This window comes from Hemiscyllium ocellatum, chromosome X, assembly GCF_020745735.1.
Source record: "Hemiscyllium ocellatum isolate sHemOce1 chromosome X, sHemOce1.pat.X.cur, whole genome shotgun sequence".
Classification (NCBI taxonomy): Eukaryota; Metazoa; Chordata; class Chondrichthyes; order Orectolobiformes; family Hemiscylliidae; genus Hemiscyllium; species Hemiscyllium ocellatum.
In genome coordinates, this window is record NC_083453.1 from 4969191 (window position 1) to 4987759 (window position 18569).

Below are 18569 nucleotides of genomic sequence, written 5' to 3' on the forward strand. Positions count from 1 at the left end.
CTACACACCTTCTTAACCCCCCTGTCTATATGTGATACAAATGTCAAAGAATGATGTACCTCAACCCCTAGGTCTCTCTCCTCCATGTCATTAGTCTAGAGACATTATCACTACACCCCACCTTGCTCCCTGGGCCTTTAGCTCTGGAATTTCCTCCTTAAACATCTCCATCTCTCTACCTCACTTTCCTCCGTTAAGACCCTCCTGAAAACCTACCGCTTTGACCCAAGCCTTTCATCACCTGACTCAACTTTATAGTCATCTGTTACTGTATAATGTGCCTATGAAGTGACTTGGGCCATTTTAGATGATCAAGGAGCTATATAAATGTACCTTGCTGTTGTGGGTCCAAGTTGGGTCTATCAATTCAGATGACTGATCAGCTGTGATTATAGTGAATGGTGGAACACGATCGAGGGCTGAACAGTCAACTGAATTGATAGACCCAACTTGGACCCACAACAGCAAGGTACATTTATATAGCTCCTTGATCATCTAAAATGGCCCAAGTCACTTCATAGGCTCCTTAAACTGTCTTGCAATGTGCTCAATGTGCCCACAGTGTTCAATTGCTAAGAAAACTCATCAGGTCATTTAAAAAAAAATGTTTTTTTTCTAAATTCCCCTGAGGCTCTGGATTAGAAATATCTGGGAACAGAGACAAGGCAATTGAGCTAAGAGTCAAAAGTCATCTGACTGGAAGAAGCAAAGTCGGTTTTTCTCTCCCTCGATTGGTGAGGGAAGCGATGAGGGTGAGATACCGAGGGCTAGTGCTGGCACACTTAAGAGATTGTGTAGTGGGACCTCCAGTGTGCTCCCAGAATTGGTAACCTCAGTCAGAAAGCACCTATCGCAGCAATATGAGGCTGCACTGAATTGGAACCATCTGCCTAAGACTCTGAATGATGAAATTATCATCCCGTTTGTCATTCTGGGACAGATCGATGCCTCAGGAAATGAAGGGACAACATTCTAACCTCTCCTGCAACACATTCCACTCCCCCACCCTCTCCCTGCCTCCTCATTTACAAAAGACCCATGTACCTTCTTAAATGGCATGAAGTACTGCTCAATAAAGTCTCCTTCAATCTTTTGTGGCTTGTCGCTGTCATCCGCGATAACGATGGTGACATTGGGGTAATACTTCCTAATGCTCGAGATCAGCTCCCTCAGCTTGTCATACCTCAGAAATGTTTTGGTTGCTATAGTCACCAAGCCACTGATGTTATAGCCTAAAACACACAGAGAACAATTTGTGAGCAACTTTTGCTTCGGCACAAGAGTAAAGCTGTCGAAGCCCATTGGTGCTGTTTGGGTTTTGCCAGCGCTGGTTGCTAGTGGCTACCAGAGTCCACGAGGACATTGTTGAGAACATTTCGGAAGGCTAGGTGGACATTTTTTTGAAATTCAGTCCTTCAGTGCAGCATTTTGCTTTCAAGAGCAAATACAAATTGGATCCTTTGCAAGCTCGAGAGAAATGTATTGACGTTTATCCCCCTCAGGCCCATGAGCTTCACTTTTCTTTTACACAAAGCCTCTGATGGTTAGTCAGGCTTATTGCATTAAATGTCAAACATTAGAACATTTGTTAAAATCCATCTCTGCTCTACAGGAGGCTGAATGCCTGGAATTGTTAATTATTCAGAAGCGACTCCAATTCCCCCATCCTTCTGCGTAGGCCGGATAGACAATCCAGAACCGTCAAGATGTGAGGTGGAAGCCTCAAGAGAACCAAATCGCAGAAGGAGACCATGCAGCCCACTGCTGGCTCTGCCGTGGCTAAGGAGGGAGAGTGTGGAATATCGGCCCGAATTTTCCACCACCCCCCCCTCAAGGTAAGGCGATGCTACGGCATTGAGGAACGGGCGATCTTAGCAATGGCGCAAAGGTGATGCTGCAAGGTCATCTTGGGGTCAAACGTGACACCAAGGTTGTGAACAGATTGGCTTAACCTCTAGAATGTGGCCTTGGAGATGGATGGAGACGGTCGCTAGGGAACGAAGTTTCGAGTAGCAGCTGACAATATTTAATGGGTGGGAACTCCTCTCGAGCCAGTACGGGATGTCAGGTCAGCAGTCTGAGAATTCGGCACCAGTGGAGAGTTCAAGAGAGAAAGGAAGAGAGAAAGGGAGAGAGACGGAGGGAGAGAGAGGGATGGAGAGAGAGAGAGAGAGAGAGACCAAAAGAAAGAGGGAGAGACAGGGACAGAGGTGGTGGTCCAGTGTCCATGTAAAAGCAAACACTGCATCTTCAGATGATGCTGCCCAGACCCACTTTCCCACTCTGACCTGACTCCATTTTATCTGTGCTCCAGGCTCTTCCTGGTCATGGGACTAGTTGCAGTTCCAACAGTGACCACCGCCCCTGGGGCACTGCTGGGGCCTGGTGAGCAGCTGGCTGTCTGATTGGTCAGCCTCTCTTGTATGCCCATACATTTGTTAAAAAAAAGAAGTGTTTTTTTTTAAACACCTCATTTCTCAATTCTCTATGGCTACAGGTTTTGCGCAAGAGATCTGGTCGACTGCCAATGTTGTTGAAGGAAGGGAGGGCCCCAAGTAATTATAGGCCAATTATCTTGACTTTCCTTGTGGCCACATTATTAGAATCAATTCTAAGGGACAGCATAAGCATTTGTAAGAAAGGTCTAGCTTCACATGGGAAAACCAGGATGGATTTGGACAAGGGCGGTGCCACAATGTGCATGGATTTTGACAAGGCCTTACATGCTACAACAGCCAAAAAGTAAAAGTACTCAGGATCCAGGAGAGAGTGACAAACTGGATCCAAATCTGGATTTGAGGCAAGAGCTCAAGGCTAATGGCTGGTCAGCTGTTAACCAGTGGGATCTGTAGAGAGCAATACTTGGTCCCTTCCTTTTTGCACTTCGGTGAGGCCATTTTTGGAATACTGCATGCAATCCTGCTATCGGAAAAAGATTGTGAAACTTGAAAGGGTTCAGAAAAGATTTACAAGGATGTTGCCAGAGTTGGAGGATCTGAGCTACAGGGAGAGGCTGAACAGGCTGGGGCTGTTTTCCCTGGAGCGTCAGAGGCTGAGAGGTGACATTATGGAGATTTATAAAATCATGAGGGGCATGGATAGGATAAATAGGCAAAGTCTTTTTCAAGTCTGGTTGAAGATTTGTAGCTCGGGTGTCCGTTGTTGTAGTCTGTTCGCCGAGCTGGAAGTTTTTGCTGCAAACGTTTCGTATACATTCAACAATCAGATATACGAACAAATCAACGGAACACCCATGAGATCACCAATCTCGGGACTCATAGCAGAGGCAGTTATGCAAAGGTTAGAACATACAGCCCTACCACAAATCCAACCCAAACTCTGGATCAGATACGTCGATGACACCTTTGTAATCATCAAAAACACAGAAATAGAAAAAACACACCGAATCATCAACGCCACACTCACAGGAATCCGATTCACACGAGAAGAGGAAAAGGATAGCCAACTCCCATTCCTAGACGTGTTAGTAGAGAGAACACCCAACGGAGAATTCACCACAAGGGTACACAGGAAACCAACACACACAGACCAAGTCCTAAACTATGAAAGTAACCACCCCAACACACACAAACGAAGCTGCATCAGGACACTATTCAAAAGAGCCACAACACACTGCAGTACACCAGAACTGCGAAAAGAGGAAGAGGAACACCTATACAAGGTATTCGCCAAAAACGGATACCCACGCAACTTTATCACCAGATGCCTAAGAGATAGACCACGGAACGAGGACATGCCACAACCAAAAGGACTAGCCACACTACCATACGTCAGGAGCGTCTCAGAACTGACAGCCAGACTACTGCGACCCTTAGGACTCATAACAGCACACAAGCCAACTTCCACACTCAGACAACAACTCACTAGAACAAAGGACCCAATAGCCAGCACGAGCCAAACTAACGTAGTTTACAAAATACCGTGCAAGGACTGCACAAAACACTATATAGGACAAACAGGAAGACAGCTAACAATCCGCATCCATGAACATCAGCTAGCCACAAAACGACACGACCAGCTATCCCTAGTAGCCATACACTCAGACAACCAGGAACATGAATTTGACTGGGAAAACACTACCATCATAGGACAAGCCAGACAGAGAACAGCCAGGGAATTCCTAGAGGCATGGCATTCATCCACAAACTCCATTAACAGACACATGGACCTGGACCCCATATACAAACCACTACAGCTGAAACTGACACCCGGAAGCGGCAAGAACATCCATCAATAGACACATCGACCTGGACCCCATATACAAACCACTACAGCTGAAACTGACACCCGGAAGCGGCAAGAACATTCATCAACAGACACATCGACCTGGACCCCACATACAAATCACTGCAGCTGAAACTGACACCCGGAAGCGGCAAGAACAAACCACTATAAATACCGGAAGAAACATCAAAGCAGCGCTTCACACGAGGCTCCAACAGCACTGATGATGTTCCCTAGCCAGGGAACGAAACGTTTGCAGCAAAAACTTCCAGCTCGGCGAACATAACTACAACAAAGTCTTTTTCCCTGGGTAGGGGAGACCAGAATTAGAGGGCATAGGTTGCAAGTGTGAGGGGAAAGATTTAAAGATTGTGGGAGGCAATGGCCTAATGGTATTATTGCTGGACTGTTAAACCAGACGCAGGTAACATTCTGGGGACCTGGGTTCAAATCCTATCACAGCAGATGATGGAATTTGAACTCAGTATAAACCTAGAATTCAGAATCTAATGATGTTCATTGCCGATTGTCAGGATAAGCCCATCAGGTTCACTCATGTCCTTTAGGGAAGGAAATCTGCCATCCTTACCTCGTCTGGGCCTACACGTGACTCCAGACCCACAGCCAATGAGTCTGACTGTTAACAGTCCTCTGGGTAATTAGGGATGGGCCAGCCTAGCCAATGGTGCCCTCATCTGTTAAATGAATAATAAAGAGACCGAAGAGGCAACTTTTTCACGTGGTGGGTGTGTGGAGTAAGCTGCCAGAGGAAGTGGTGGAGGCTGGTACAGTTACAACATTTAAAAGGCATCTGGATGGGTATATGAATAGGAAGGGTTTGGAGGGATATGGGCCGAGTGGGAGTAGATTAGGTTGGGATACCTGGGCAGCATGGATGAGTTGAACCAAAGGGTCTGGTCTGTTTCCGTACTGTACGACTCTATGACTTAGACTCAGGAGTAGGGGCATGATAAAGAGTCTGCAGTTAGTACAAGGTATTGATGGCGTGGTCGAGGGAGGAAAGGACAGTGAGGAGGGAAACTGGAGGCAGCTGGAGAATAGTGAGGTGGAAAGTGGAAAGGGAGTGAGGGGGGGGGGGGTGGAGGAGTGTTAACCTGCTGCCCAGGTGCCGGCTCCATGGAATGCTGAGTAAATACCTTGGGGTTCTTTTTGCAAGGCCCACACAGACCCAGGGTTTTGCTTTCAGTTGAGGGGTTTTTGGAGATGAAACAGCTCTCTGTCTGTGATGCTGCAGCAAAAAGCTCACGGTCTCTCTCTGATACTTGATTCTGTTCCTTCCTGTTCCTGGGCACTATGGGACAATTTAGCATGGCCAATCCACCCTAACCTGCACATCCCTGGGCACTATGGGACAGTTTCCCATGGCCAATCCACCCTAACCTGCACATCCCTGGTCACTATGGGACAGTTTCCCATGGCCAATCCACCCTAACCTGCACATCCCTGGGCACTAAGGGACAATTTAGCATGGCCAATCCACCCTAACCTGCACATCCCTGGACACTATGGGACAATTTAGCATGGCCAATCCACCCTAACCTGTACATCACTGGACACTATGGGACAATTTATCATGACCAATCCACCCTGACCTGCACATCCCTGGTCACTATGGGACAGTTTCCCATGGCCAATCCACCCTAACATGCACATCCCTGGTCACTATGGGACAGTTTCCCATGGCCAATCCACCCTAACCTGCACATCCCTGGTCACTATGGGACAGTTTCCCATGGCCAATCCACCCTAACCTGCACATCCCTGGGCACTATGGGACAATTTATCATGACCAATCCACCCTGACCTGCACATCCCTGGGCACTATGGGACAATTTAGCACGGCCAATCCACCCTAACCTGCACATCCCTGGGCACTATGGGACAATTTAGCATGGCCAATCCACCCTAACCTGCACATCCCTGGGCACTATGGGACAATTTAGCATGGCCAATCCACCCGAACCTACATGTCGTTGGACTGTGGGAGGAAACCCACACAGAGACGGGGAGAATGTGCAAACTCTATACAGACAGTTGCCCAAGTGTGGAATCGAACCTGGGTGCCTGGTGCTGCGAGGCAGCAGTGCTAACCACTGTGCCACCCTACAGTGGGAAGCTCACTGTAAGTGTTGCTTGCACAGCTGCTTATTCAAGCAATGGGGAAAGTGATTGCAGATGAGCCGGAGACAGGGGGTGTGCACAAAGGGAGATTAGCTGGCAGTAAGGAGCTGATTGGTCTGTGGAATGGTGACCCACAGTTGACGACAAAGGGCTTCTGGGTGCTAATAACTGCATGGTTGGCTCTGAGCTAACTGAACTAGAGGGTTAGAGCCATTGAAATTCCAGAAGGGAAGGTGCTGTCCTCACTGCAGTAAGAAACAGCTCGAGCCTTAAGGAAGCCAGTTCATTTCCTCACCACAGTCACTGGAGGCTGCATCTTCTAACCAATACACCAGTGACTTTATAAGATGTGAACCAGTTGCTCTGTGCCTCCTGTGGGGAGTGAAAGTACCTGAGGAAGGAGCAGCATGGGGATCAGTTTAGTGAGCCCTACAGACAGACAACTAAATTGCCTTTCCCTCTGCCCGTCACACCCATTTTTGTGTGTCTGCGTGTGTCGGGGGAGCTTTAGAAGGGGGTTAGAGTTGCCGGGAGTCAAGATTAAAGTCAGTGTAGTGCTGCACTCTCATTCGAGAGAGATGGCTGGTGCTGATTTAACCTGAGGGTCACCAGGCCTTGGGGGAGGGGTGAGGTTGAGAAAGAGTCCTTTGTGGTAACCTCAGCCAGGAGTGGGACTCGAACCCACATTGTTCGTGTTACTCTGCAGCCAACTGGATAAAAAGTCAGGTATGGATGCAGCAAGAACTGTACAGCAAATGGAGCAGTACGTCAGTGAAAGTCTTGAACAGAAATAAACTCCGGATGACATTTTTGCAGCGTCTATTATGGGAAATTCAGTTTGAGGCAAATTATAGACTGAATGATGCAGGGCATAAAGACCACAGGGAATTATTTAGCAATTTCAACTGAGTCAGACATTCTGCAAGGTTTCCCTTTTTTTGCAAATGGATCTAACGCAGAGGATGTAGGGCTGGCCTACTTTCGACCCACGTTAAACCGTGAGCAATCTTTGCGAAACAGCTGCTGTGCAAGGGGATGCCACCCTGTGCCAGTCGGTTTCGACTGCACCACCAAGAAAGAGCTCGCACTTGGCACCTTGCTGCAGCCTCAGGAAGGCAGAGGGCGCAACATTTCCGGCGATGATGTCCAAAAGCGTCGCCGCAGATGGCAGACCGGGCCAAAGCAGCGGTCAATTTGCGCACAGAACAGCTCCCGGGAAAGCGAGTGGAATGGGCAACCAATCCCACTCTCGGGATGTCGCCTGAGGGGGTCTGAATATTGGCTCAGGACTGTCTGTGTGCCTCAGGCAACCCCCAGCTTCATGTTTTTAATGAGTGGGACTGGTGGGCTACAGGATGCATCACAATCAAGCATGACGTCCACCCACATCCTGCCAACATACACATGCCCAACCAGGAATCGAGGCAAAACGGGTCAGGGAACAATGGGAAGTTGAGCAGTCAAACGATGAGGCTGTGTCATGGATGGAAAGGTCCTCTGTTTCGACTTGAAATCACAGTTTAAAACAGACGAGGGGTTGGCATTTCCTGAATGTTACGTCTTTGGGTGGCACCTTCACCGCAGCCTGGGTGAACTGGGCACACGAGTGAACCAGGAGTCCTGGTCTGGCGAAAGCGTTGAGGTGGTTAAGGGGAAACAAGAACAGAAATTGCTGGAAAAGCTCAGCAGGTCTGGCAGGAAGGGTCACCTGACCAGAAACGTTAACTCTGATTTCTCTCCACAGGGGCTGCCAGCCCTGCTGAACTTTTCCAGCAATTTCTGCTTTCGTTTCTGACTCACAGCACCCGCGGTACTTCCATTTCTTATTTAGTGAAAAGGAGAACATGTCTTTGGCTCGTCACTTTTGGATGGCCTTTGCTGTATCTTAGCGCCACCCGTGAGTCAGCTTGTGCCAGGCTGGGGCATTTCTACGTTTTCCTGTTTGCTCTGCACCCGCTCCCAACCCCCCCACCCCAACTCTGCCATCTCGGTCCCGGTATCAGGTAACTGGTGAAAGATGACCACTCCCAGACAACAGGGAGATGGGCTTCCCGAAAGGAGAGAGGTCAACGGGAAGGTTGGCATGAGCAATCAACCTTCTATTGTGAGTGGCAGAAGCACTTTGCAGTGCTTTAGCTAAAGGGACTTCTGTCAATGTTCTCTTGGTCCAGGGATTGTCTAACTGGCTTTGTCCAAATTGCATGTCACCAGGATGGATGCACGGTCCTTTTTTGGACTTTTTATAGCCCTCTTAGCTAACTGGGGGAAAAAAAATAGAAGGGCCTTCTCGCCAGGGGCATTTGCCCAGCACAAGTGGATGTCTCAGAAGTATTTTGCAGGGTGAGCCCACGTTACGCAGTCCCCTCTGTTACTCCGTGACCTGCAAGTATCTCCGTGTGCCTGGTCCTAGAAATGACGGGTGACAGGGTGGTAAGTTTGCACACTGGTGGGTCTTCCCAGCTGACGTCAGGATCCATCGCCCGTGGTCTTTGATACACTTGGCCTCAGTAAAGCGCCAGCTGCTGCCGTGGGTAACGGCAGAAGGACTGGGCTCCAGTCGTTTCTTGGTTCTTTGTAAAAGGATTGTGACACCCCGTGCCTGCAGCTTATTTAAGAGAGTTGGCAGGAGCTGAGCTACCAAAACCCAACGCCGGCTGCCCGCGTCAACTGGGGGGGGGGGAAGCAGGGATTGGCAATTTTGCTGCAATTTCACCAGGATCAAATAACAAGGCCATGGCATCCCCTCCCCTGCACAGGAACTAGACCCAGACAGAGTGAAGATTGGTGACAGGGCCGTGTTGGTCCTGTTCCCTTTGCGTCATCGACTCGCTGTTAGTCATGTGGGAGCGCCAACCCAACCGAAAATCAATCAGGCCTTGCAGTAGTCAATGACCCCTTCATAAAAGGTGATGATAAGCAATGAGGCCAGCCTGATTCCAATCAACCAGTTATGAGTGATGCTCCCAATCCAGTCACCATTAACCCCAAGCAAATTTGCCACTGACCTGACTGGCTTTCAACATTATAGAGCTTTGGAATGATGGGATGTCGAATCTTGATGGTGAATGCAGCCTGATGTCCATCGGTCTCAAACAACACTAGATAAAGAAGAATAGTAATTAACAGTCAGTGCAGACAGGCCTGGTCAGTAACGGGTGAGGTGGGAGATGCAAAGACAGGCAGGTGAAAGGAATGAGCCCATTTGACACAAAAGCAAAGCACTGTGGATGCTGCAGATCTGTCATTCAAATACTCAACAGGTGGTTCAGTGGTTAGCACTGCTGCCTCACAGCGCCAGAGACCCGGGTCCAATCCCAGTCTCGGGCAACTGTCTGTGGAATTCGCACGTTCTCCCTGTGTGGGCATCTCCTCCGGGTGCTCTGCTTTCCTCCCAGAGTCCAAAGATGTGCAGGTTAGGGTGGATTGGCCATGCTAAATTGTCCCATAGTGCCCAGGGATGTGCAGGTCAGGGTGGATTGGCCATGCTAAATTGTCCCATAGTGCCCAGGGATGTGCAGGTTAGGGTGGATTGGCCATGCTAAATTGTCCCATAGTGCCCAGGGATGTGCAGGTTAGGGTGGATTGGCCGCGCTAAATTGTCCCATAGTGTCCAGGGATGTGCAGGTTAGGATGGATTGGCCATGATACATTGTCCCATAATGCCCAGGGATGTGCAGGTTAGGGTGGATTGGCCATGCTAAATTGTCCCATAGTGTCCAAACTAGGTGGGTTAGCCATGGGAAATGTGAAGATAGGAAGATAGGTTAGAGGGTGAGTCTGGATGGGATGCTCTTCAGATGGCCAGTGTGGACTCAATGGGCCAAATGGGCCGCATGTTAAATTGCCCATAGCGTCCAAGGCTAGTAGGTTAGGTGGGTTAGCCATGCTAAATATGGGGATAGGGTGAGATGCTCTTTGAAGGGTCAATGTGGACTCAACGGGCCAAATGGCCTCTTAACACACTGTACAGCTTCTTTTCCAAGGGGGTGAGCTATCAGTAAAAGCTCTGTCGTCATGTAATTCTTTTCATAACGACTTGACAACCCCCGATTAAGTGGTGTCACTTTTCCAACGAGGAAGTGTTTACTTCCACAGTCACGTGACCAGGAATTGATGACCACTTTGTGTGATGTGGAATTAGGGATCAATATTGACCAGGACAACTGAACTTTCCACGGTCTTTCTTTGAAATCAGGATCCTTTACCACCCACAGAAGTGAGACAAGGCTTTCGTGACCAGATGTAAGACTAATACACTGAGGTAAGGAAAGGATGGTAAGGTGAAGGAACCTTGGGGCGACAAGGGACGTAGAACACCTGGTTAAGAGGAAGAACGAAGCTTACTTAAGGTTGAGGAAGCAAGGATCAGACAGGGCTTTAGAGGGTTACAAGGTAGCCATGAAGGAACTGAAGAATGGATTTAGGAGAGCTAGAAGGGGGCATGAAAAAGCTTTAGCGGGTAGGTTTAAAGGAAAACCCTAAGGCATTCTACACTTATGATGAGAGAACAAGAGAGTGAGGATAGGGCTGATCACGGATAGTGGAGGGAACCTGTGCCTTGACTCCGAGGAGGAAGGGAGGTTTGCTTCAGTACTTTGCTTCAGTATTCACTACCGAGAGGGACCTTGTCGTTTGTGAGGACAGCGTGAAACAGGCTGATATGCTCAAATAGATTGATGTTAAGGAGGAGGATGTGCTGGAAATTTTGAAAAACATGAGAATAGATAAGCCCCCTGGGACAGACGGGATATTACCAAGGTTTCTACAGGAAGCGAGGGAAGAGACTGCTGCACCTTTGGCGATGATCTTTGCACCCTCACTGTCCACTGGAGTAGTACCAGGCGATTAACGGTGGTAAATGCTATTCCCTTGTTCAAGAAAGGGACTAGGGATAACCCTGGGAATTACAGACCAGTCAGTCTTATATCTGTGGTGGGAAGATTACTGGAGGATTCGGAGACACAGGATTTATGATTACTTGGAAAACCATAGTTTGATTAGAGATAGTCAGCATGGCTTTGTGAGGGACAGATCATGCCTCAAACTTTATTGAATTCTTTGAGGATGTGACAAAACACATAGATGAAGGTAGAGCAGTGGATGTGGTGTCCATGGATTTTAGCAAGGCATTTGATAAGGTTCCCCATGGTAAGCTCATTCAGAAAGTACAGAGGCATGGGATACAGGGAAATTTGGCTGTTTGGATACAGAATTGGCTGGCCCATAGAAGACAGAGGGTGGTAGTAGATGGAAATTATTCAGCCTGGTGCTCGGTGACCAGTGATGTTCCGCAGGGATCTATTCTGGGACCTCTGCTCTTTGTGATTTGTACAAATGACTTGGATGAGGAAGTGGAAGGGTGGGTTAGTAAGTTTGTCAATGACCTGAAGGTTGATGGAGCGGTGATAGTGTGGAGGGCAGTTGTAGGTTGCGACGGGACATTGACAGGATGTAGAACTGGGCTGAGAAGTGGCAGATGGAGTTCAACCCGAAAAGTGTGAGGGGATTCATTTTGGAAGGTCAAATTTGAATGCAGGGTTAAAGACCAGATTCTTGGCAGTGTGGAGGAACAGAGGGATCTTGGGGTCCATGTCCATAGATCCCTCAAAGTTGCCACCTCAGTTGACAGGATTGTTAAGAAGGCATGTGGTGTGTTGGCTTTCATTAGCAGGGGATTGAGTTTAAGAGCCGTGAGGTTATGCTGCAGCTCTATAAAGCCCTGGTTAGACCACACTTGGAATATAGTGTTCAGTTCTGGTCACCTTGTTATAGGAAGGATGTGGAAGGTTTACAGAGGGTACAGAGGAGATTTACCAGGATGCTGCCTGGGCTGGAGGGCAGGTCTTATGTAGAAAGGTTAAGGGAGCCAGGGCTTTTCCTATCTGAGTGAAGAAGGATGAGAGATGACTTGAGAGAGGTGTATAAGATGACGAGAGGCATAGATACAGTGGATAACCAGAGGCTTTTCCCCCAGGGTGAAAATGTCTGTCATGAGGGGGCATAACTTTAAGGTGATGAGAGGAAGGTTTAGGGGCGATGTCAGAGGTAGGTTCTTTACACAGAGAGCGGTGGGTGTGTGAGACACAGAGAGCGGTGGGTGTGTGTGACACGGAGAGCGGTGGGTGTGTGGAATGCACTGCCAGCAGTGGTAGGAGACTCAGATATATTAGGGACATTTAAGCGACCCTTGGATAGGCACATGGATGATAATACAATGTAGGGTGTATAAGTTAGCTTGGTCTTAGAGTAGGTTAAAGGTCGGTATAACACCGATGGGCTGAAGGGCCTGCACTGTTCTATGTTGGAAAGAGTGTGATGCCTTATGAGGAAAGGTTGAACATAGTAAGCCTGGATACTCTGGGGATCAGATTAAGAGGCGACCTGACTGAAACTTAAGATCCTGAGGGGATTTGACTGGGTAAGTGCGGACACGGTGATTCCTCTTGTGGAAGATTCTAGAACTACAAAATCCGGGCCCACCCAGTTAAAACAGAGACGAGGAGAATTTTTTTTTCTCTCTCGCTCAAGGGGTCATACAACTTTGGAACGCTCTTTCTGAAAGCTGCGGAAGCAGAATCTCAGAGTATTTTTACAGCTGAGGTACTGAATTAGCTTTATTGTCAAGTGTACTCACATGAGTACAGTGAAAGGTTTACAAGTCACCACTTATGCCGCCATCTTAGGTATAAGATACCTAGGTATAGATTCTTCAGCACTAGTTCTTACAGAAAACAAATTGGAAAACGAAAGAAATAAGAAGTCTGACAATACAGATCGTCGGAATAAATTAGAAAAGAGAGAAATAAGTTCACAACAATGGTCTTTCCAACCCAGTCCACCCTGGTACCTAGCTTCCAATCCACATCAGCCTTTCTCTTGAAGTAGATGGAGAGCGATTCTTGATAAGGGAGGAAGGTGGAAGATGATCAGGGTGTGGAATGGAAGTTAAAATCAGATCTGCCCTTAACTTGCAAGGCAGCACAATGAAATCTTCTGCATGCCCTCGGCACTGGCCAATCTACTTTGATGTTTTAATTCAAGCCCAGGCGTGGGACTTGAACTTCAGAACCTTACAATGCAGAGATTACCTGCTGAACTGTTCCTCAAACAGCACTGAAGAGTCATACAGCACAGAAACAAACCCTTTGGTCCAACTCATCCACGCCGACCAGATATCCCAACCTGACAGAGCCCGATTCGCCAGCATTTAGCCCATACCCCTCGAAACCCTTCCTGTTCAGAGAGGAATGAAAAGCCTGGGCAAAGATGGTTCCAATCGTGGAGGAAATCCCACAATGAGGGATCGGTCACCAATCCCACTGATCGGAAATTCAAGAGAATTCTCTTCAAAAACAGTGAGAATGTGGAACTCCCTACAGGGGGGGAATGGTTGGGGTGAACAGTCTGGATGGATTTAAGGGAAAGCTGAATAAACACGAGGGAGAAGGAACATGTTGGCAGCACGTCGTGTGTGAGGTTGTTTGGGAACACTGGATCCTTCAAGCAGCAAGAATTCAGACAGTCAGTAAGCATACCCTGTAGTACTGAGAGTCTGGCTAGCATAGGTAGCAGAAGGCCAGAAGATAAAGGAGCAGTATTAGGCCCTTTGGCCCATCGAGTCTGCTCTGCCATTCAATGATGTTTGTCAACCCCATTCTGCTGCCTCCTCCTCATAACCCTTGATCCCTTTATCAATCAAATCTATCTCTCTCTCTCTCTCTTAAATACACGGCTGTGTCTTAACCACACTCAGTGACCCGGCCTCCACAGCTCTCTGCAGCAATGGGTCCCACAGATTCCCCACCCTCTGGCTGAAGAACTTCCTCCTCATCTCAGTTCTAAAGGGTCATCCCTTCACTCTGAGGCTGTGTCCCCTGGTGGAAGCATCTTCTTCACACTAAGTTTCAATTAGATTCCCCCCCTGCCCCCCCTCATCATTCCAAACTCCATCAAGTACAGACCCAGAATCCTCAACCCCTCCTCATACAACAAGCCCCTCATCCCCAGGATCATTCTTATAAACCCCCTCCAAGGCCAGCATATCCTTCCTTAGATACAGGGCCCCAACACTGCTCACAATATTCCAAATATGGTCTGACAGGAGCCTTATACAGCCTCAGCAGTACATCCCTGCGCTTGTATTCTCGCCCTCTCACAATGAACGCTAACATTGCATTTACCTTCCTAACTGCCAACTGACCCTGCACGTTAACCTGAAGGGAATCTAGAACTGGGACTCCCACTCCCAAGTCCCTTTGTGCTTCAGATTTCTGAAACCTTTCCCTATTTAGAAAACAGTCCATGCCTCTATCCTTCCTACCAAGTACATAACCTCACCCTTTCCCACATTGTATTCCATCTGCCACTTCTGTACCCACTCCCCTAACCTGTCCAAGTCCTTCTGCAGCCTCCCCACTTCCTCAACCCTCCGTCCCTTCACCTACCCTTGTGTCATCTGTGAACTGAGTAACAATACCCTCAGGTTCCTTTGCCCAAATCATTCATGTACAACATGAATAGCTGTGCTCCCAACACTGACCCTTGTGGAACCCCAATAGTCACCAGCTGCCATCCTGAGAAAGATCCCTTTATCGCCACTCTCTGCCTTCTGCCCGTCAGCCAATCCTCTATCCATACCAGTACCTTGGCCCGAACACCATGGGCTCTTATCTTATTTCACAGCCTCCTGTCTGGCCCCTTGTTAAAGGCCTTCTGGAAATCCAAATCGCTCACGTGCACTAGCTCCCCTTTGTCCAACTTGCTCATTACTTTCTAAAGGAATTCTAACAGATTTGACAGACATGACCTCCCCTTCATGAAGCTGTGCTGACTCAGCCCTATTTTACCATACATTTCCAAGTACTTCACAATCTCATCCTTAATAATGGATTCAAAAATCTTTCTGCCTTGCTTCCTTCTTAAATGGTGGTAATGGTGGTGGTGGTGGTGGGGGGGGGGGGGGGGGGGGGGGGGAGAACGGTGTTACATAAGCCATTTTCCAGTTCTCTGGGACCCTCCCTGACTCCAGTGATTCCCTGGAAGATCATCACCAATGCCTTCACAATCTCCTCAGCTCTCTCCTTCAGAACTCTGGGGTGTAGTCCACCTGGCCTGGGTGATTTATCCACCTTCAGCTACCCCAGCACCTTCTCCTTAATGATGGCCACTGCACTTACCTCTGTCCCCTGACTCTCTTGAAGCTCTGGAATGCTGCTGGTGTCTCCCACTGTGAAACCTGATGCAAAATTCCTCTTTGTTCCCCAGTGCTACGTCTCCAGCCTCATTCTCCAGGGGTCCAACATCCACTCTTGTCCCTCTCTTACTCTTTAGATATCGAAAAATACTCTTGCAATCTTCCGTTATATTATGAGCTAGCTTACTCTTATATTTCATCTTCTTCCCCCTTATAGCTGTTTTTTTTAGTTATTCTCTGCTGGTTTTTAAAGTCTTCCCAATCCTCTGGCTTCCCACTAATCTTCACCACACTGTATGTGTTTTCCTTTTGCTTTTATGTTCCCTCGTCAGCCATTGTCTCGTCCTCCCCACAGGCCCTGGCTTTTTTTTGTGCCCTTCAGCAACAGGACAAAAATAGCTGGCTCTAACCAGCTGCTCCTGTTTTGTTTCCATTATGAAGGAAGAGATAGCAGGACGTTACAAGAAAAAAACTTAATCCAGTCACCGAGAACATCACTTTGTGAAAGTAGTGTGGCGACCCTTCCAGAATAGTGCATACTGGGAAAAAAGGGGGAATGTTGGGTGGCACAGTGGTTAGCACTGCTGCCTCACAGCGCCTGAGACCCGGGTTCAATTCCCAACTCAGGTGACTGACTGTGTGGAGTTTGCACGTTCTCCCCGTGTCTGCGTGGGTTTCCTCCGGGTGCTCCGGTTTCCTCCCACAGTCCAAAGATGTGCGGGGTAAATGTAGGGGTATGGGTGGGTTGCGCTTCAGCGGGTCGGTGTGGACTTGTTGGGCCGAAGGGCATGTTTCCACACTGTAAGTAATCTAATCTAATCTTTCTCTTCCCCTGACAGTCTGAAGCACTGTCAGAATGGAAACACACCTCCATGTTTCCAAGGGAGCCCTTTATTTATTAAAAAAAAAGGTGTGGAGTGGCAACGTGTGAGAGATTAGCATTCCTCTGAAAGTCTGGCCTGTCTGCCTCACAGTTAAATGTAAGGTGTGATGTAGGAAACCACTTCCTGTTAGCAAAGACAAGAGGCATCATGCTCTGTCACATCGTTGTGGGTCAGCTTGCACCCAGTGTGACTGTACAGCAACTGAAGTATGTATTGCCTGCGAAGTGCTTTAGAACACAGAACAGTACGGTACAGCACAGGAACAGGCCCTTCGGCCCACCATGTTGTGCCGAATATGATGCCAAACTAAACTAATCCCCTCTGCCTGCCCTTGGCCCATTTCCCTGTATCTCCTGCATGTGTTTATCTAAAAGTGTCTTAAATGTCCCTATCCTACCTCCCCCCACCACCATCCAGTCCCCTACCACTCCCTGTGGAAATAACTTGTCCCTCACATCTCCTTTGAACTTTTCCCCTCTCACCTTGAATGCATGCCCCCTATTACTAGACATTTCGTCTCTGGGAAAAAGATTCTGACTGTTAACCCTGTCTATGCATCTCGTAATTTTACAGACTTCGATTGAGTCTCCCCACAGCCTCTGCTGCTTCAGAGAAAACACCCCAAGTTTTTCTAGCCTCTCCTCATAGCTCAGCCCCTCTAATTCAGGCAGCATCCTGGTAAACCCCTTCTGCACCCTCTCCTTAGCCTCCACATCCTTCCCATACTATGGGGACTGGAAGTGAATGCAATACTCTGAGTGTGGCCTAACCAAGGTCTTATAAAGCTGCAACATAACATCCTGACCCTAGTACTCAATTCCCTGACCAACAAAGGCAAGCATGCCCGCTTTACCACCCTCTCTATTTGTGTGGGCACTTTCAGGGAGCTATGGACTTGAACCCCAAGATCCTTCTGTCCATCAATGCTGTTCAGGGTCCATTGCAGCATCGAGCCAGTGATGGGCGATGCAGAAATGTAAGCCTGGCTTTCCTTCGCCATCAGTCAGAAGGGGGCGATGTGTGCAGGCTCTGAGAACAGGCCACACACAGTCATTCTTCGAGGATGCATCCAGCTTTGCATGTGCTGCCAATGGGTCTGAAAGGGTTAATGCCAAGGAGTGCCTTAAGCACCACCCCACTGTGACAATGTCATGGGCTTGTGGGCAAAGCAGCTCGGAGGAATGAGACTCAATGTCTGAGCTTCCTCACAGGCCCACCATAACTCACAGGCCCCCCATAACGCACAGGCCCGCCATAACGCACAGGCCCGCCATAACGCACAGGCCCGCCATAACGCACAGGCCCACCATAACTTGCAACGAGTGATTACCATGCAAAGAGTGGGATCTCATTCACTACAGGAACCTCTTCCAGTCAGACCAGGAAGTGGCTTTCCTTGACCAGACTGGACCAAGCTGACCCTGCTGTAGAACATAGAACAGCACAGCACAGGAACAGGCCCTTCGGCCCACCATGTCTGTGCTGACCATGATACTATTCTAAGCTAAGCCCATCTGCCTGCACACGGTCCATATCCCACAATTCTCTGCCTGTTCATGTGTCTGTGTAAATGCCTGTTCAATGTTGCTATTGTATCAGGTTTTACCACCTCCCCCCGGCAGCGTGATGCAGACACCTACCACCCACTGAGTAAAAAACGTTCCTCCTTCACACTCTCCCCCTCTCACCATAAACCTACTCCCCCTAGGTTTGACATTCCCACCCTGGGAAAGAGACTCCGACTACCCACCCTATCCGTGACCCTGATAATTGTATATCCTTCGATCAGACCGCCCTTCAGTCTCCGACGCTCTAGTGAAAACAATCCAGGTTTATCCAATCTCTCCTGATAGCTGATACCCTCCAATCCAGGTAACATCCTGGTAAACCCCTTCCGCATCCTCTCCAAAACTTCCACATCCTTCCTATAGTGTGGGGACCAGAACTGCACACAACATTCCAAATGTGGCCTCACTAATGTTTTATACAGCTGTAACGTGACCTGCCACCTTGTATACTCAGTGCCCTGCCTGATGATGGTAAACATGCTGTATTGCCCTCTTTACCACCTTACCCACGTGTGCTGCCCCTTCCAGGGAGGTATG

The 18569-nt window shown here is 48.5% G+C and overlaps 1 protein-coding gene across 2 annotated transcripts in view; it reads right to left on the reverse strand.

Moving 5' to 3' along the window:
- Nucleotides 1-18569, reverse strand: part of LOC132805703 (beta-1,4 N-acetylgalactosaminyltransferase 1-like) — a 187528-nt gene that overhangs the window by 21951 nt on the left and 147008 nt on the right. For both annotated transcript variants that reach the window (XM_060820895.1, XM_060820894.1), the window contains exons 7-8: nt 9393-9485; nt 1045-1232 (exon numbers count right to left, since the gene is read on the reverse strand). In XM_060820895.1, coding sequence (XP_060676878.1) covers nt 1045-1232; nt 9393-9485 — 281 coding nt within the window. The remainder of the gene's footprint in view (nt 1-1044; nt 1233-9392; nt 9486-18569) is intronic.